Source organism: Podarcis pityusensis, assembly GCF_964106645.2.
Source record: "Podarcis pityusensis genome assembly, chromosome: 8".
NCBI lineage: Eukaryota > Metazoa > Chordata > Lepidosauria > Squamata > Lacertidae > Podarcis > Podarcis pityusensis.
Genome location: NC_138033.1, coordinates 61,760,797 through 61,779,961, shown reverse-complemented (window position 1 = coordinate 61,779,961; position 19,165 = coordinate 61,760,797). Strand labels below are relative to the sequence as shown.

At 43.9% G+C, this 19,165-nt stretch overlaps 1 protein-coding gene across 9 annotated transcripts in view; it reads right to left on the bottom strand.

Annotated features, from left to right (window-relative positions):
• The window catches only part of TDRD12 (tudor domain containing 12), an 84,120-nt gene that overhangs the window by 61,801 nt on the left and 3,154 nt on the right, over positions 1-19,165 (bottom strand). For all 9 annotated transcript variants that reach the window (XR_013989584.1, XM_081016640.1, XM_081016643.1 and 6 more), the window contains exons 2-18: positions 18,694-18,778; positions 18,428-18,589; positions 16,128-16,264; positions 15,258-15,377; positions 14,395-14,450; positions 13,268-13,353; positions 12,476-12,671; positions 11,236-11,318; positions 9,891-9,964; positions 9,289-9,360; positions 7,085-7,139; positions 6,486-6,590; positions 5,101-5,283; positions 3,731-3,887; positions 2,496-2,623; positions 1,956-2,147; positions 1,095-1,223 (exon numbers count right to left, since the gene is read on the bottom strand). Coding sequence is in view for 8 of the 9 variants with exons in the window: in XM_081016640.1 (XP_080872766.1) it covers positions 1,095-1,223; positions 1,956-2,147; positions 2,496-2,623; positions 3,731-3,887; positions 5,101-5,283; positions 6,486-6,590; positions 7,085-7,139; positions 9,289-9,360; positions 9,891-9,964; positions 11,236-11,318; positions 12,476-12,671; positions 13,268-13,353; positions 14,395-14,450; positions 15,258-15,377; positions 16,128-16,264; positions 18,428-18,589; positions 18,694-18,717 (1,959 nt within the window). In the remaining variant the exon portion in view is untranslated. The remainder of the gene's footprint in view (positions 1-1,094; positions 1,224-1,955; positions 2,148-2,495; positions 2,624-3,730; positions 3,888-5,100; positions 5,284-6,485; positions 6,591-7,084; positions 7,140-9,288; positions 9,361-9,890; positions 9,965-11,235; positions 11,319-12,475; positions 12,672-13,267; positions 13,354-14,394; positions 14,451-15,257; positions 15,378-16,127; positions 16,265-18,427; positions 18,590-18,693; positions 18,779-19,165) is intronic.

Here is a 19,165-nt window from a genome sequence, read left to right as displayed (position 1 = left end):
TGGCACGCAGAGTCCTTCAATGCAAAAATCTATCCGAGTTAGCCAAAGCTTTCGTTTCATCAGTATAATTTGTCAACAGTGCCAAAGTGGGGAGCATTGAAACACCAAGCAGTGGTTTCAGAAGCCACTGGCAACCATCTCCTGCCTATTATTTTCCTTGTCTGTCTCTCTGACACAGGCACACCATTCTGCCACATTTTTAAGCTAGTTGAATTACCCCTCAAGTTCAATATTTATTTCTAGCAAACAAAGTAATGTAACAGCTTCAAAAGCAAAGGTTTGTTTGTTTTTTTGAAGAGTTGTTAGCCGTATTCATGAGAGTGAAAGGGCTCGGGTGCTGTTATCAATCTTTGCCCTTTGAACCCCAGCTGTTTCTGTTTGCTGCTTTTGAGGCAGCCCCATAGGCAGACAGTCCCGGCGCCGCCAACGCCTCTTGCCTGCCCCTCATGTTTGATCTGGGCTCCTGTTGTGGAGGACCAGGGCCAGCAAGTGGCAGCGATGTGGGTGGGACCTCAGCCAATGCCTTAACGTTGATCAGTCCTGCTGCTGGAGTTGCATGCAAAACACCCTTATCTGCTGATGTAGCAAAACAGTGTCACCTGGAGTACCTGAGATTTTGCATCCTGGCTGAGAAAGCAATATTTGGGGTCCGGGTTTTCACCCCACAATTCTTTTACAAAGGGCCAACTAATCATAATTGATTGGCTCTGTTGTAATGCATTGGTATTTTTGAGTAATGCAAGTTCAAAGTCATTAGGGGAGTTGCTCAAGTGCCTAAAATCGCCAATTGACCACTTAAGACTACGGATACCAGATTTGGAGTATATCTCACCACTGGGGGGTGGGGGGAGGAAACCAGTCCTTTTCTGGAAGTGACTAGCTTTTCCTGCTTTGAGATTCACATATGACAACACTTCATATGCCTTATGCAAAGCTTAGAAAAGCTGGCTTTTCAAATAAGAAATAAAACCTCTTCCTTTTGCAACACCCTCTTATTGCCTTTTCAGCTATGTATTTATCCATTAACCGGGATAGAAAAGAGGAGAATCTTTCTTTCTAAACAATTTGGACTGTATCATTTAGGGGGGAAATACCTTGTAAATTATATCTGTTTCTTCTACGGAACTGGTGAAAATCAATGTTTTCTGAACATTAGTAGGAGTAAAGTCCAATGACTGCAGTAAAGTCGAGATTCGGTCACACTCAAGGCAAAGCTGCACCACCTAGAAATCACATGTAGTTCAAATGTGTCAGGTTAAATTAAATCACTCTTTATAAAAGCCAAGTATTTCACTTCTGCTTCCCCTTTATGTTAGGGAATAAAAATACCCATGGCTTGTATCCAACAATGTTACCTAATGTAGGCCCACTGAAATTGATGGACCAAGATTAGTCATGCCTATTAATGTCAATAGGTCTACTCTGAGTAGGACTAGCACTGGCTACAACCTTCTATATGGAGAGGCTGAATTAACCCTATTTAACATGAAGATGGGGTTCCACAATAGTTTGATTTATCCTTTTGTTTAATCAGCACTTCTGGGATAGAAAATTCATGAAATTGTTCTGTGAAAAATTTATGAGCACCTCTCAATCTTACTTTCAAGTAACCAGCTCAAGAAACCGTACACACATAATAAGCATTCTTATCCTCCTATTTTTGCACATCATAGCTAAACTAGCAGGTTTCATAGGAACCATTCTTGATGCTATTCTCAAAACTGAGGAAGTTACTCTTATTATAACCCTTAATGTTTCCAGCTTCTTAACCAACAGGTCTGACCAACTGGATTTGTTCTGTACATAGCCAATCTCAACCTCCAAATTCCACTTAGTAGTTTAAAAGCCACAGTGCTTATAATTTGTGCCTGGAAAAGTTAGTGAACCTGTGCAGAGCCTAGTCTTCAATCCAAAAGCAAATATATAAGAGAGCTGTAAAGCTCCTAATATTTTACCTGTTGCACTTTGCCATATATGGCAGCTTCTTCCATGGATGTGATCACAACATACGGATCATTCATGAACTCTTTGGTTAAGCGTTCTATGTATTTGCTCCAGTGCCTTCCGAGAGCAACGATCTGCTGAGGTGCAGTTTCTTTCTCTTCAACGTTCAAGGCTGTTTTGTAATATTCTAGAATACGAAATATCTATAAAACAGGAATTAACACCCATCATTATCTTTTCCATCTGCTAAAAGTAATACTATGGGTAAACTACAGGCAGAATTGGTGATGGGAAGACAGTTAACTTACAGTACTAATCAACTAGCTGCTTTGGGTGGAACTAGGTCTTTGGTTCACAGGCAATCCCTGGTTCCACACCAGGAAGAACTTTTTAGCACTGTATATTTGACATACACAATACTGTATAGTTGACTATTTTGGGGGAAAGCACAATCTGTGCTAGGGGCAACCAAGATTGTATCTTTTTTATAATATTCTTTGAGTTCACATTATCTTAGCACATTTATCTCATGTGCAAAAACCCACACTTACTTCTATGTTGGCTTCAGCAAACAACACATCAATTTCATCAAACACAAGATGGCAGAGCCTGAGGAACAGTAAACTGTGATATTCAAGCAACCTCAGAAGGGTATATGGGGTTGTTATAAGGACCTCACCTGTAAGGAAGTTGTCACATTATTTGGTTGAAATCTCAAAAAAAGCATAAAGTACCATCAAAAACTACTAGCCTGTATCCCAGTTACACCCATGCTAGCTAATAATTGATGACCCACAGACAACCCAAGGGAAAAAAGAACCTGTTCTTTTGTTTATGAAAGCTTTCCTGTTATGTTACCTAGAAGTGATTTGCACTTACGAAGTGCTGTAGCTTAGTGACAAAGTAGGTGTTTTGCTATCAGAAAGTTCCAGGTTCAAGAGCTGGCATCTCCAAGTGGGTTAAGAAGATTCCCATCAAACTCTGGAGAGCCACTGCTAGTAGGTGTAGATCAGGGGTAGGCAACCTAAGGTCCATGGGCCACAAGCAGCCCATGGGGGCCGTTTAACCAGCCCATGGGCTGCCCCAAACTGAGCCGCCTGCTTGGCGAGTCCCTGCGTGCTGCGCTAAACTGGCGCAGCACGGCGACTCGCTTCCGCAGCACCGGAAATTGCCTCTGCGCAGACGCAGACACCGGAAATCGTGAGTGTGCAATCCGGCCAAAGGAGGGATCTCTGCTGGAGTGAACTGGCCCAGGCGAGGTAAACCTTGCTGACCCCTGGTGTAGACAATACTAAGCTAGGTAGACCAATTCTGTATTAAAAAGCAGCTTCCTGTTTCTAGGGCTACAGACAATTGGAAAGTAATAACCCTCTAACTTGCTTTATCAACTGGAACAAAAATCTGCATAGCAAGGTACAAATTAAGAATGTGAAATCCAATTAGCTTTGATGAATTCAGCTTCTCCCCTCCCCTCCCCTCTTTTTCTACATAACACAAGTCAGATGCCAAGTCTACATGTCCTGGTAAACTGCAGTTAATTGGTTATCTTTATATGGATTTTATAGTTCATGTGAATTGCCAATTTAAAGCAATATTTTCATTTTCGCTTTGTGGCACTGAAACGGTATAAGAATGATTTAGTCACACTTGTGATAGACCACTTTAATAAGTTAATGTTACTGTATGATTTTATACCATATTTGCATTTTATATTTTGTTATTCCCTTATGGTCCAGATAAATTTATTCAATCATATTTTCAGCATTAACGATCATGTTATGCTTACATCCTCTTGGAATTCTTGTGCTCTGTATTTCTTCCTTATTTGTTCCTAGTAAGAGCAATATTGGGTGAATAGGCCTGGAACAATGGCTGTAAGTTTCCAGAAACTCAAACACCAGTTCTGCTTTCTTCTGTCCTGGGCACAGGATTAATGCCACTGGCTATGTACACACACAAGACATCAATTCATACTAAGAGCAGAAACATTTCCATGAATCAGAGGTTTATCAGTCAGAAAATCTCTTTAAAAAGAAAACTCACTGTTCAAAGTAATGCAAGCTAGCCAAGATATTTAAAATCCATGAAGGGAGTGGGGAAATCACATGGTGATATAGACTCTGAACAGCCTTGTTTCTATAAAACTCCTCTCTCTCATTCAGGCCTGCTCTTTGCTGCATGCTTACTCAGCCCTCCAAATGGCTTGCTGTGCATAACCCTCATGAAGTGTGCACATTGGTTATTAACTGAAACATGCAAGGGGATGCTATAAAGCAGGCTTTCTCAACCTCAGCCCTCCAGATGTTTTGAGACTACAATTCCCACCCTCCCTGACCATTGGTCCTGCTAGCTAGGGATCATGGGAGTTGTAGGCAAAAAAACATCTGGAGAGCAGAGTTTGAGGAAGCCTGCTATAAAGGATCAGCACACTAGCTCCAGACAAACCTTTTGCCATTGCTCTCATGGAAGCTCCCTACTCCAGTCAGTCATTCTCCAGCTTATGGAGGGAAATGAGAATAATGGCAGGACAAAGCTAGTATGCTCATTCTCATTGCCCCCCCATACATATTTAGTTAATGCCAAATATGCATGCCTGAAGAAAGCCTGTTTGGTTCTAGTTCCCCCTCCCTGTCAACTCCCTGCCCCCCAAACTAGAGGCATTTACACAGATAAAGTTTGATCCTTCTCTTTACTCTATGGCATCCCTTAGGAAGAATAGGTTATCACAACTTTTAAAAAGTTAATCTCATGTTCTATTGCTTGCAGCTAGCTTTGGATGAGCTGAGCCCATTCAAACATCTACTACTAAGGGTCTCTAGATACAACTATCTAGGCAGGCAACTGGTTAGGCTTAGCCATTCAAATCAGAGGCTAGAGCATTCCCACGTTCCCTATATTTCCTGCATTTCTAAGCGGCTTCTTAAGACATGGTTACAATGGCCATTTACATTACATTTGGTTGGAGACTAAGATGATTGTTGCCACTCATAGTCCCATTCAGAAGTGATGTGATGCACATTCAAATGCAGAGCCCACATCCAAAAAGCAACCACAGAAAGCACCACACATTCTGACTGCTTAATCCAAGCCTACACGGTTTCAAGACTTGGTTTCAACAAAGAAGGTATTTGGGAATAAACTGAATATCCTACTTACACCACTCCGAGCTGGCAGTGATACATAGCAACTTCTTGACTGCAAAAATGTAATAATTGGCAGAAGATATAGAAGTGGATCGTTTTCAGGAGAGATAATAACTGAATCACATCCGCGAGCTATTGGTGGCCACGAATAAGACTGTACATGATTAGGTCCTGGGAACTGATTCCTTAGAAGTTCCTACCAGGAGAAAAAGTGCATCAACTGTATTTATATATTTGCTTAAAATAGAAGAATCGGTCTTAGGGAGATGATCAAATCATGCTACACTATGTACACAGCCACAGTTTTCCTGTTAACACGGGAGCAATGTGAGTTGCTTCCTGCAGAATCTCCGTGGAGACCACGACCTGTGTATGCCCAGGTGACCCACTACAGGTGTATACTGACTCACTGGCTGACAGCCTACATATGGCTGACAGCATGTGGTTTAAACAGTCTGGGTTATTGAATATTCTGTATATGAGAAATCAATACAGCATTAAGGGGTGGCAGGGGTTGGAGAAGCACCAGCTATGGTCAGGACCAAGTTTTAAGCAGACACAGTTATAACTATTAATAGTCTTGGAAAACAATTCCTTGCCAAGCTAACAAATTCCACTGAAACAAGCGGCACCTGAGTGCAAACAAGCACACAGTTGTAGCCTTAATTACCAATTAAACCTTTTTGAGTTGCTCATCAGATCTGCTGCTAACAAATGGGTAAAAAGCCGTAAGCAATGCAATTTCTGGGTATGGGCTACATCATATTTAAAATGTATTATTTCCACTAGCATAAGATGTATTAAAGCGGGACGGGCAGAGTCATAGCTGTCAACTTTTCCCTTTTCTTGCGAGGAATCTTATTTGGAATAAGGGAATTTCCCTTTTAAAAAGGAAAACGTTGACAGCTATGGGCAGAGTATCAACAGCTAGCTTGCTCTGCTTTGCAAAGCTTCATAGTTGTTGTTCAGAGATAGTAAGTTGCCATATCTATGGGATTAGGACATATTATTACAATGTGTCACTTTGAACCATTTTATCCTCATGGTCATCCTGTCAGGCTGCTTAGTGCAAGGTGCTTGCTCATAGCTATCTAGTGAGCTTCATGGTAAAGCAGCAATTTGAAACTCACAGGACAATCCTACAGTACAATCCCTATTCAAAAGCAAGCCCCATCATGTTCAGTGGGACTTTCTTCCATTTAAGTGTGTAGGACTGCTGCCTCGGTCTTCCATGCCCTCTTCCAAAATTGACATTCTATTATGCAGAAGATGGCAGTAGAAACAAGTGCTATTTTTAGAGCATGCTCAACTTCAAAAAATAATTTTGAGCTTTCAGTATTAGAGGAATTTAATCAAATACACAACCCCTGCTTTTATATATCATATAGTGAATGTTACCTTTTTCAGAGTTGGAAACAGTGGTGCTGTTTCAAGAGATAAACACGGTTCCATATTTTTATTAAGGACAGCAGGACAGAATGCACTGCTATTCATTTGTAGCTTCTAAAATTAAAGGTAACAAACACAAGTTTGCAACAGACAGGATACATGATGATTTGCATTAAAATGTTCTACCTCACTGCAAATGTTTCCATATTTTTGTTTCTTTAGGAAAAAGCACAAAACAATTTATGTCTTTTATGGGATCACTAAGATTTCATGAATACCAGTGCTACAATTAGGACTCTGAAAGATATTCAACCTTCAGCTATCAAATTCCAAGATAACCCCAAATTGCTTTCTATTTTCAAATAGTCCTCCTGTTCCAATCTGGAAAGCACATTATTAGTGGACAGTTTTGAGATCATCCAGAAATTTGTGAAATAGGGGTGTGTGTGTGTGTGTGTAGCAATTTCTGAAGTGGTAGGTACACTATGTATCGATTCAAAAAACTAGATAAACAAACCAAAATTCTAAAAGCTCATTTATATATTCAAATGGCACTAACAATCCAAAAGTGTTTATGATCTGCCAAAAGCAACAGTTAATTGAAATACCTCAGTCTCATCTTGTCCATCAACAGCTTTCAAAGGATTTAAAAATTGTAGAAGCCTGAAAATATACAAGTTTGCTTTTTTAAAAAAACTTTGTCACCACATGCCAACTTAAAATCCTTTATTTATTACACTTTTATTCAGCCCTTCTCCCAAAGAACTCAGGATGGCATATATAGTTATTTTTTTTTTATTATTCTCATAGCAACCCTGTGAGCTGAACATAGCCTGCTGGATCAGGACAATGGCCCATTTAGTCCAGCATCCTGTTCTCACAGTCACCAACCAAATGCCTGTATGAAATCAAGGAACCAAACATGAGCACAAGAGCACTCTCCTCTCCTGTTATTTCCAGCAACTGGTATTTGGAAGCATTACTGCCTCCAACTGAGGACAAAGAGCAAAGGCATCATGGCTGGCTGAGAGGTGATTACCTTGGCCAATCAGTCAGTAAGCTTTATGGCTGAGCAAGGATTTGCATCTGGGCCGCTCCAATCTATATTTAGCATAAGGAATAGACTACTAGGCTAGTATCAAATAATAATGCTTGTTTTGAATTGATAAACTAAGTATCTTGAACAAATATCTGTTTAGCAATTAAAAACATCCATCAGATACCAAGTCAGTTTCACCCAAAAACATTTACTGCATAGTTTGCACCTTATATAAAACATCCAGACAGAAGACACTCTATCTGCTGATTGCCTCAGTGAATAGTTACATCAGCTCTATGGGAGGCTCAGGGCTGCTAGAAAGCACAAATTTTGACTGACTACTACCACCAGCAAGAATATGAGGAATTGTATTCAACCAAGTTGTACTCAGATCAGACTCACTGAAATTACCGTATTTTTCGTTCTATAGGGCGCACCGGCCCATAGGACGCACCTCGTTTTTTTTTGGGGGGGGGGAAATGAATAAAAAAAATCCCCCCCCCCGCCGCGGCTGCCACCCCAAGCCTCGCTTGCTTCGGGCTGCAGGCTACCGCCCCAAGCCTCGCGCGCTCGGCGGGACCTCCCACCGGGCGCGCGAGGCTTGCAGACACTCGCCCGAAGCACGGGGAGCCCTCCGGAGGGCTCCCCGCGCTTCGGGCGACAGGCTGCCGCCCCAAGCCTCGCGCGCTCGGCGGGACCTCCTGCCGGGCGCGCAAGGCTTGCAGACACTCGCCCAAAGCGCGGGGAGCCCTCCGGAGGGCTCCCCGCGCTTCGGGCGACAGGCTGCCGCCCCAAGCCTCGCACGCTCGGCGGGACCTCCTGCCGGGCGCGCAAGGCTTGCAGACACTCGCCCGAAGCACGGGGAGCCCTCCGGAGGGCTCCCCGTGCTTCGGGCGACAGGCTGCCGCCCGAAGCCTCGCGCGCTCGGCGGGACCTCCTGCCGGGCGCGCAAGGCTTGCAGACACTCGCCCGAAGCACGGGGAGCCCTCCGGAGGGCTCCCCGTGCTTCGGGCGACAGGCTGCCGCCCCAAGCCTCGCGCGCTCGGCGGGACCTCCTGCCGGGCGCGCAAGGCTTGCAGACACTCGCCCGAAGCACGGGGAGCCCTCCGGAGGGCTCCCCGTGCTTCGGGCGACAGGCTGCCGCCCCAAGCCTCGCGCGCTCGGCGGGACCTCTTGCCGGGCGCGCAAGGCTTGCGGACACTCGCCGGGGCTGCAGGCTGCTGCCTGCAAGCCTTGTGAGCCCGCGGGAACTCCCACCGGGCTTGCAAGACTTGCGGATAGCTTCCTGAAGCCTGGAGAGCGAGAGGGGTCGGTGCGCACCGATGCCTCTCGCTCTCCAGGCTTCAGCGAAAGCCTGCATTCGCTCCATAGGACGCACACACATTTCCCCTTCATTTTTGGAGGGGAAAAAGTGCGTCCTATGGAGCAAAAAATACGGTAATTAGTACAACTAACTTTAGTCCCTGTCTTTCAGTAGTAGAATTTAGTTAGTGACAACCCAGTTAAATCTGGCTCTAAGTAATGAGCCATATACAAGAGTGAAAGTTATAAACATTGCAGACATTGTAGGAGATCCACTTTGCTTCTTTTTGCCTGACCTATTAATATAACAAAATATTCATGTTTCAACTCAGCATCTGATGAAGGAGGTTGCTGCCTATGAGAGCTTATGCCATTTTATTATAAAACACCTTTAAAAACTCAGTCTCAAGGTAGCATTTCCATTTATGTAGTATTTGTATAACTTCAAAAGGAAGATAAAAGAAAACTTACTTCACACCAATATTTTTCTCATAAAGATCTTTCTCCATTTCTTGTGTTTTAGTAGTTTCCTTACATAAGGTGCTAAAATGAAACACACAATCATTTGACAAAACTTTACTCATGCCTGTATAAATACTGGCTGCATGTGGAATATATGTGAGCTGGGGATTTTGTGGGGTGGGGGGCGCACATGGGGGGGGTCCTTACATGACAGCCTTTGTGCCAGCTGACAATGTCCCTAACCCACATGTGACTGGAAATACCTCCTGCTCACACACAGGACTGCGTGGATCCCAGCCACAGTGGGAATGATGAAAAGCACAAAAAAGCAAGATATACTGGAAGCGAACTAATTATCAACCAGAAATATATTACTTATGGCAACTGAATAAAGAATTTAATAATGACTTTATCTTATCTTCACAAATATGCCAACAGAAGACACACCTTCTTCCCGTGCAGGAAAGTGAACAAATGAGTCAAACTACTTACATTTAAACAGATTAATTGTGCTCGAAAATTGCCAATCAGCAAGTTTATTTTTATTTTACATATAGGTTCAGCCCCTTGCCCATGTAAGGAAATACGAATATTTAGAGGTGAAAACAAACCTGTCTGTTTGTATATCCGCCTGCAAGGAAACAGTTATGCCTTGTTTTAAAGGAGGAACCGGCACCATTACAGCCTAAGTAAGCAGACAAAAACATCCCAGGGTTATGTTAATTATGACCTAGGAAACAGGGCACCTCTGTGCTTCTGGCTGGAGCTACTTCACTATGAGACTAGAATGGAGAGTAAGGCACATTGCACTGCTTTGGAACACAGTAAAATGCAGCCTTTCTCGCCCACAACACAAAACACATCTACAAGCGATTGTATCAAGCTACTCTTCCGTCCCTCTATTGCAGCATCAGTAGCAATATCTCAAAGCCATGTGCAGTAGTGGAGCTTCATGCTCCGGCACCGGGGGGGGGGGCGCGGAGAGCAGGCGGGGGCGAGGCTGGTGCACATCTCGGGGGCGTGGCGCATAGCCGCGATGGCACCCCACCAGGATCGCGCTGCCGGGGGCGGTGCACTCCCCCTGAACTCCTCTTCCTCCGCCACTGGCCATGTGGCTCAGCTGTGAAGTTGATTTGCAACTAACCTTCACCATCCTATCTATACATACACAATTTGTCAAAGAAGAGAGCACTGAATACTTGGTGTGACGGCTCCTTCTTGGATTAGTGTTTGGAGAACTCCAAGGCAACTATGGGTTAAGGCTCCCCACTGGAGGTAGACAGGTCATATGACCAAGAATACTTAAAAGGTATTCCTCCGGCTCCACCCGCTTTTCTGAGCTTCTGATTTGTTGGTCACCAGTTATGAATGAGGTGACTAAGAACAGAGTAGCAAGACTACGGCTGGGTTCACACAAAACATTAAGCCATGATTAATGTAAGCCAAGGTTTATAAATCAACAACAAACCATGGCTTGTAAGTATGGTTTGTCCACAGTTCAGGACAATGGCACGAGAAGAATGAGGGCCTTAACTCTTTGCCCCCGACTGCCCCCAGCCTAATTACAATCAGACACCTCCCCAAGAGAGAAAACAAATACGGAAGCATTTGGGAATTGGTGGGGCATGTTGAAAGCTGAAGCACTTACCAACAGTCATGTCACAAGCACTGTGTAAGAGGGGCTAACAGCAGTAACGCATACAGGTGAATCTGTACACATATACTTCAAGCAATGCTCAAAGCAGCGCACTGAGCCAGTTCCAACTTTCCCCAAGTATTATTTGAATAGTAAACAACATATTTAATTTTAATTAAATAATAAATAGCTCATGTTTGCTGCCCTTTTCAGGCAAGCCACTTTTCTCTGCCCAGTCATAATACTGGGTCTTAGATTATCTTAAGGATTTTACAAATCTTCAATTTCAATCCCTTGTGAAAAATGCTACAATCACTCACTGGCTCTGTTTCTTCACTGGCTAAATCAGTTTCCTGCAAATTATTGCAAGTTGTTTTTTTAACATCATCAGAAGCAGAAGCACCTAAAAGAAATAAAATGCAGTATGTTTCATTATTTGCTTAAAGTGTAATAATGCCAATTTGAGACATTATCACATCAAGCTTGCGTTTTCTCCTCTATGTACGTTTCTTTTACTTAGTATTTTCTTGGTTTTGTTAAAAAGTGCAAACATAATGAAAGAAACCAAATAAAAATATAAACTATAAAGTGTTACAGCCTGGAAGGACAAAAGTACAAAGATACAGTGCAGCTCCAAAGGGATAATAAAGTATTGACTTATACAAAATTCCTTTTAAAAATAAAAGTATTCTCCACCTGTAGCATTCCATCATTATTGAGGAAAATGGTTCTCTGAAGTCTTAGATGTGCCAGACATTTCCATATACTGGTGACACATATAAGAAATAAAACTATGACATACAGAAAAAAATAAAAATAAATCATTTGAGCAGTTCCTTTAGCTATTTTTGTTTATGAGATATTTTTTCAAGAAGGGCAGTATACCAAACCCTGGAGTACCAGCAATCCAACTTATTAAGATGGAAGATCTTCCAGATTTGGGAATTTATGTAAGTTCTTCACTTTTCAAATCTCATTTGTTTCCATACAGAGTTTCAAAAGGTAGAAGGATGGAGTAACTGTTTGTGTGGTTATCAAAGAGATCTCAACAAACACTTTTTGACAAATTCAGCCACCTTTGAGCAGTCACCTGGTATGCTTAAGTGAACATTAATCACCTTGAAGCTTTCATTGGTTGAGGAGTATGATCAGGTTTCCTCTCTTTTAGGTTCTTTTGTCAGTAACAGTCTGTGGAGCACAGCAGGATGGTGCTGCTTACCAACTTCAGGGTCATTGCTAGTTACTGAGGGACAGGGGCAAGCTGAGGTTGGTGTCACATAGGAGCATCTGACTGGCTCTGCTGCTACACCTGCACTGACTGCCATGCTGTGCTGCCCCTCCTCTGATAAATGACAGCAGTTCCAGTACTGAGAAGCCAGGTGAACAGCAAAGGCCCACCCCATGGATCTGTACTATGCCAGTATGTGTGCAGACTGGGTTGAGGGAACAAGTGGGGTAGGAGCTGTAGAGGAAAAGCAGCAAGGAGAGGAACAGCTGAGCACCCTTGCCACTATCCTCCATCCTGTCTATTCATTTGGGAAGCAGATCTGTCATACTCACAAGTTTCAAAAGCCTTTGTTTCCTTGGCTTGCAACAACATTGGCCACAGAACAAGTGCAGGATTGATCTCCTCTGAAAGAGGCTCAAGGCTTAATGGCGTTTCTCTCTTCTGGTCTTCCACAGCACTAATTGTTGTACTCTTCGGTGCCTCATAGAAAGCAAATTTTTTGGCAAGAAGATCGTCATTCACACATATCTATGAAGAAAACAGATTTCATGCATGTGATGGTTTAGCATAAAGGGGGCACATTTTTACTAATGGCAAAGATAAAAATTACTAACATAATTTGGGAGGTACCTGAAATAGTTTTATAAGGCAGCTACTATCACCTAAAGTAGCTTGCCATGTGCACAAAGAATCTTCCCATCAGCTGCGGCATAAGGGCAAGCCATGTAATTCTATTAAGCCAGAGGGGAGCAGCCTTTTTCACCCAAAGACTGGATCCAGAACTGACCCACCTACTGCAGGTCTGCCTCTAGACTACCTGCCAATGCTTGTAGGGTTTTTGCCTGTGTCCTAGCATCCTTGCTTACTTTGGACCCTCAGAGGCTTTGGGCAGGAGCCTCTTCTATCAAAAAAGCAAGTCATCACCCTATACAACCCCTGCTATCATTTTAAAGGATCTACTTTTTAAAACATATACAAAGAGGTGCATACAAGAAGGGAAGCTGAGTGGCAGAATGTTACTCCCCATCAGTAGAGAGGGACAGATGCTGCCACTCACCCTGGCAAACTGGATGTCTGTTTCAAAATACTATACATGAACAGAATTGTAAAGGTGACTGGCTTACCTTTTCTTCCTTTATTGTGACATAGAGATCAACATCAAAACTGTCTTCTTCAACAGCACATAACTTGGCCTCCACCTTGGTGGTTGCTAGAAACAAAAATAAATGGAGCATTAATTAGGTCTTCTAATTTCTACATTTCCCCACAATAGGTCTTTCTTGATTAAGCCAAATGGATGAAATATCAGAGGGGAGGCAACAACAACTGATTTTCTACATTCTTGCCAAAGAATCAAAAGTTATAAGCAGCCCCTTGATTGGAGTAAGGTAATGCAATAAGCAAACGTTTTGGGAAGCCATTAACAGATAGTTAACCCGTTAGAAATGATTCTCAAAATATTTGATCAGTTTTACTCCAGTGAAGCTAGAAATAGATACATTTTATTTCTGTGCATATGTAAGTCGAGTTGCTAGACATCTGCAAGCAAGATAAAACTTTAAAATCCTATGATGTGTGTGTAATTACAATGTGGTTGAATTCTACAAAAGTTTATTACCATTCAGCATTAAAGGATCTCCCTGTTGTGACATCAGAATAATGACAGGGGGGTTATGACAATTCTGCCTGGCCAGTGGGCTTTGAACCTGTTCAACAATTAATTTGTGAACTGCTAAGTTTCAGCAAGTAGGTATCATTTTTAATATGTTTTTTATACAGGTTGGGTGGCCATCTGTCATGGATGCTTTAGCTGAGATTCCTGCATTGCAGGGGGTTGAATGAGATGACCCTTGGGTCCCTTCCAACCCCACAATTCTATGAATTACCAATAATGCCACTTTTCTGTTATTCTGATTTGTACCAAACATTAAGTACACTAATATTCTTTACTTCAGACACAGTTATCTAAGAAAGACATTGCCTTACACCATACTGAGTCAATTTGTTGGCTCATCCAACTCCTTCTCCAGTGACTGGTACACTGGTGGCTCTCCAGGGTTTCAGACAGGCATTTCCCTTAGATATTAGAAACGGAACATGGAACCATCTGCAGATAGCCAGCTGTTCTGCAACTCAGCTATAGTCTCCAAACCCAGCCTTTTGGTGGATTTTTAAAAAAAACCTCAACATTTTAACAGATTAGCCCATACATTTGGAATTATATAATATGCTATTCCTTATGTTTTCTTACCATTCAGGAGATTTTGGAAGTAGTGGATAGCTGCTATATCCCAGCGGTTAGCAGGGCTACAAAAAAGCACACATGACTACTTTACTGTGGCACTATTATAAGCATATAAAGACGTATTATACATTTGTGAGGTACTCTTTCACTTCAAAATGTTTCTCAGAGAATGAAACAAACTGGATAGATATGAAGTCTGCCTCAGTGACATTTATACCAAGAAATATGGGGCCCTAGTAAATATAAAATAGGAAAATTTCACAGGCTCTCCTTGTAGCTACATGGAATGTCACCCAAATTGTTGTTGTTTAGTCGTTTAGTCGTGTCCGACTCTTCATGACCCCATGGACCAGAGCACGCCAGGCACTCCTGTCTTCCACTGCCTCCCGCAGTTTAGTCAAACTCATGCTGGTAGCTTTGAGAACACTATCCAATCATCTCGTCCTCTGTCGCCCCCTTCTCCTTGTGCCCTCCATCTTTCCCAGCATCAGGGTCTTTTCCAGGGAGTCTTCTCTTCTCATGAAGTGGCCAAAGTATTGGAGCCTCAGCTTCACGATCTGTCCTTCCAGTGAGCACTCAGGGCTGATTTCCTTAAGAACAGATAGGTTTGCTCTTCTTGCAGTCCATGGGACTCTCAAGAGTCTCCTCCAGCACCATAATTCAAAAGCATCAATTCTTCGGCGATCAGCCTTCTTTATGGTCCAGCTCTCACTTCCATACATCACTACTGGGAAAACCATAGCTTTAACTATATGGACCTTTGTCGGCAAGGTGATGTCTCTCCCAAATTACAAGTCCTAATACTTGTCCTACAGAAACCCAAAATAATATAGAACGCTTTTACATAATACCTTGCAAAATGTACTTACACTATCTTGGCCTTGTCGTTATAGTAGTTGACACGCAGTGTGGCCGGTTTTGTACCATACAGTCTAAATTTCATTGCTCTGTAGGGTAATCTCATAAATGATTCCAAGGCAACACAAATCCTGAAAACAGAAATTTCAGAAAAATAAACCCTTTAACATAAATTAATACTTTATAAGCCAGGGGTAGCTAATGTTGTGCCCTCTGGGTGTTCAGAACTACAATTTCTACCAGCCAGAGCCAGCATGGCCAACGGTCAGGAATAATGCAACTTGTATTCCAAAATGTCACAAAGGCACCACAGTGGCCACTATAATTATAAACAAAGCATAAATTGTAAATAACAGAGTGTTGCTTGTTGTCCTTGATAGGCGGGCAATGTAGTCTGTCTGCTGTTACAGTAAGCCCGGAACTTACTCGGGGGCTACCTTCCAGGGATTGCACTTAAAGCCAAAATCGCATATAGTCAAAACCCATTGGGTTCAGTGGCAAGTAGGATTGCCAAAGTCATTTTTCCTGGAACTCTGCCCCTTTTTATTTTTATTTTGTCGTGTGCTTAAAGCTGAATGTGCAAAAGTTAAATGTGCCTACGTTGGGGGCTTCCTGGGTGAAGTGAATGTGAAGAAAGATTAAGACAAACTTGCCCCGGACCAGCCAGCAAGTTAAAGGTTAAGATTAAATTTGAATGTAGGAGTTTACAACTCCATACACTTTGGTCTATCAGAAGGATCATACAAACTCAGTGGGCTTGTGTGATAGAACACGACATTAACCTTCTGATCGTACCTTCCAGGTTCCAGAGGGCTTGCTAGTCCCAGGTTGCAGTACTCTCATTGTGTATAACCTTTGCCTTTAGTATAATTAAAGCATACCGGTCTGTTTTCACAGGAACACTCTTGGCATAATCCACAAGGAAACACTCAGCAAGGTAATAATCTGTACATGATATGATTGATTTAACAACAGCTCTGCACCAGGATTTCATTTCCTGACAATAAACAGCACAAACCTGAAAAAGAAACATCCATTCTCATTTGACACAAACTCTACATGAGATTAGCAGACAATTGATGGAATATAAGGCAAACCAATGGGACGCGGGTGGCGCTGTGGGTAAAACCTCAGTGCCTAGGACTTGCCGATCGCATGGTCGGCGGTTTGAATCCCCGCGGCGGGGTGCGCTCCTGTTGCTCGGTCCCAGCGCCTGCCAACCTAGCAGTTCGAAAGCACCCCCGGGTGCAAGTAGATAAATAGGGACCGCTTACTAGCAGGAAGGTAAACGGCGTTTCCGTGTGCTGCGCTGGCTCGCCAGAGCAGCTTCGTCACGCTGGCCACGTGACCCGGAAGTGTATGCGGACAGCGCTGGCTCCCGGCCTCTAGAGTGAGATGAGCGCACAACCCTAGAGTCTGTCAAGACTGGCCCGTACGGGAAGGGGTACCTTTACCTTTACCTTTTAAGGCAAACCAATAGGAAAAAACTACATGTACCAGTAATGTGCTACAGTGGTGCCTCGCAAGACGAAATTAATTCGTTCCGCAAGTCTCTTCGTCTTGCGAGTTTTTCGTCTTGCGATGCACGGTTTCCCATAGGAATGCATTGAAAATCAATCAATGCGTTCCTAGGGAAACCGCCTTCAGACCAGGTCCGGGGACAGTCTGTCCCCGGACCTCTTCTGAAGGCTGGGGGGGGGGGACAAGGGCTTTTCTTCCCACCCCCAGCATTTTAAAAAACCCCAGGACAGCGGAGGACTTCTCCGCTGTCCGGGCGATCTTAAAATGCTGGCGGGCGGCATTTTAAAATCGCCCCGGACAGCGGAGGACTTCTCCGCTGTCCGGGGCGATTTAAAAGCCCCTGGGAAGGCAGGCAGGGGGGACAAAGACTTTCGCCCCCCGCCCGCCTTCAGAAGGTGTTCCCGCCCCCCGCCCCGCTTCGGAACAGCGTTCCGAAGTGGGGCGGCTGGGGCAGGTGTTCCCGCCCCCCCCGCCCCGCTTCGGAACAGCGTTCCGAAGTGGGGCGGCTGGGGCAGGTGTTCCCGGCCCCCCGCCCCGCTTCGGAACAGCGTTCGGAAGTGGGGCGGCTGGGGCAGGTGCTCCCGCCCCCCGCCCCGCTTCGGAACAGCGTTCGGAAGTGGGGCGGCTGGGGCAGGTGTTCCCGCCCCCCGCCCCGCTTCGGAACAGCGTTCGGAAGTGGGGCGGCTGGGGCAGGTGCTCCCGCCCCCCGCCCCGCTTCGGAACAGCGTTCCGAAGTGGGGCGGCTGGGGCAGGTGTTCCCGCCCCCCGCCCCGCTTCGGAACAGCGTTTTAAAATGCTGGGGGTCGGCAGCGACCCCCAGCATTTTAAAATCTCCCCCTGTCCCGGGGAGATTTTAAAATGCTGGGGGTCGGGAGCGAACGCTTCGCTCCCGACCCCCAGCATTTTAAAATCTCCCCGGGACAGCAGAGACTTCTCTGCTGTCCCGGGGAGATTTTAAAATGCTGGGGGTCGGCAGCGAACGCTTCGCTCCCGCCCGCCAGCATTTTAAGATCGCCCGGGGCAGGCGGGGGGAAGGCAGGCGGGGGGGAGCAAAGACTTTTGCCCCCCGCCGGCCTTCAGAAGAGGTCCTCTTCTGAAGGCCGGCTGTGGGCGAAAGTCTTTGCTCCCGACCGCCAGCATTTCCCTATGGGCTTTCGTCTTGCGATGCAAGCCCATAGGGAAATTCGTCTTGCGAAGCGCCTCCAAAACAGAAAACCCTTTCGTCTTGCGGGTTTTCCGTCTTGCGAGGCATTCGTCTTGCGGGGCACCACTGTATATATTTCATGCTTTATATTTCATACAGTGCCCAAAAGGTGGCAGAAATATGACAATTTATCTAGAAAAACTTCCAAAAGTAGCTAAACCCAAATATAAAATGTACTGTATAATATTATAAGCAGAGGCTGGATGATCATTTTAGCTGAGTCCTGCATTGTTGTTAAAGTCATCCAGTGCTTTCACAAAAGGTTGTATCCAACGAGGTTCACTCATAATAGAACTACTGAAATTAATGAACCAAAGTAAGTCATGTTCATGACATTCAACGGGTCTCCTCTGAGTAGGACTAGCATTGAAAGTAGAATTAATATCCCAACACTAGCCTCCCTTTCCCCCTCTTCAATTTCATATCCACTAAAGCAAATAAAGTACATAAAATTACCTGGCCCTTTTCCAATACAGATGGCTTGATATCATCCACATATCTGTGGAATTTATTATAGAACAGATTCATTTCAGATTGAAGTTTTTTATATTCCATTTCGTTTTCTACAATACTTCCACCTCCTTTTATGTAGCCCCAAAAGCACCATGGATTTTCAATCTAATGAATAAGTAAGCCATAGTTAGAGTCCTATGAAAACACTGCAAGGTTTATGCTCAGAAATGAACATTCATATGCTAAAACTTGCCAAAAAGCCACAATACCTTCAATATAAACACTTCAAACATTTTCTTTCTTCAATGACTTTTTCAACTACATCAAAGAGATTTACACGCTTTATCTATACCTCTGAAAAATACAACAAAGGAACAAGCATTTAAACTGCTTTTACAAAATGACATTCCTTTAAAAGTAACTTTCAATCTGATAAAACCAGGCCACAGTCCAGGTGCTTTTCTTCCTTTTAGAAATGCAGTGGTCCAAAAACTAATACCGTATAGCTCCAGCTCCCCTAGAAGTGGAGCCTAGGTGTGCAATCAGTTGAACCGACCGACCGACAAGCAAGCAAGCAAGCAAACAAAAAAAAAGGGCAGTACAGGCTTCTCTTTGCGAGGTTTCTCTGGAGCAAGGAATACAGGCAGCTTAATCTACTTTATACAGTTATTATAAGCATAAAACATGTTGAAGATCACCCCGGTCCACTGCCCTGCTTTTCCTGGAGAAAGGGAAAGGTAG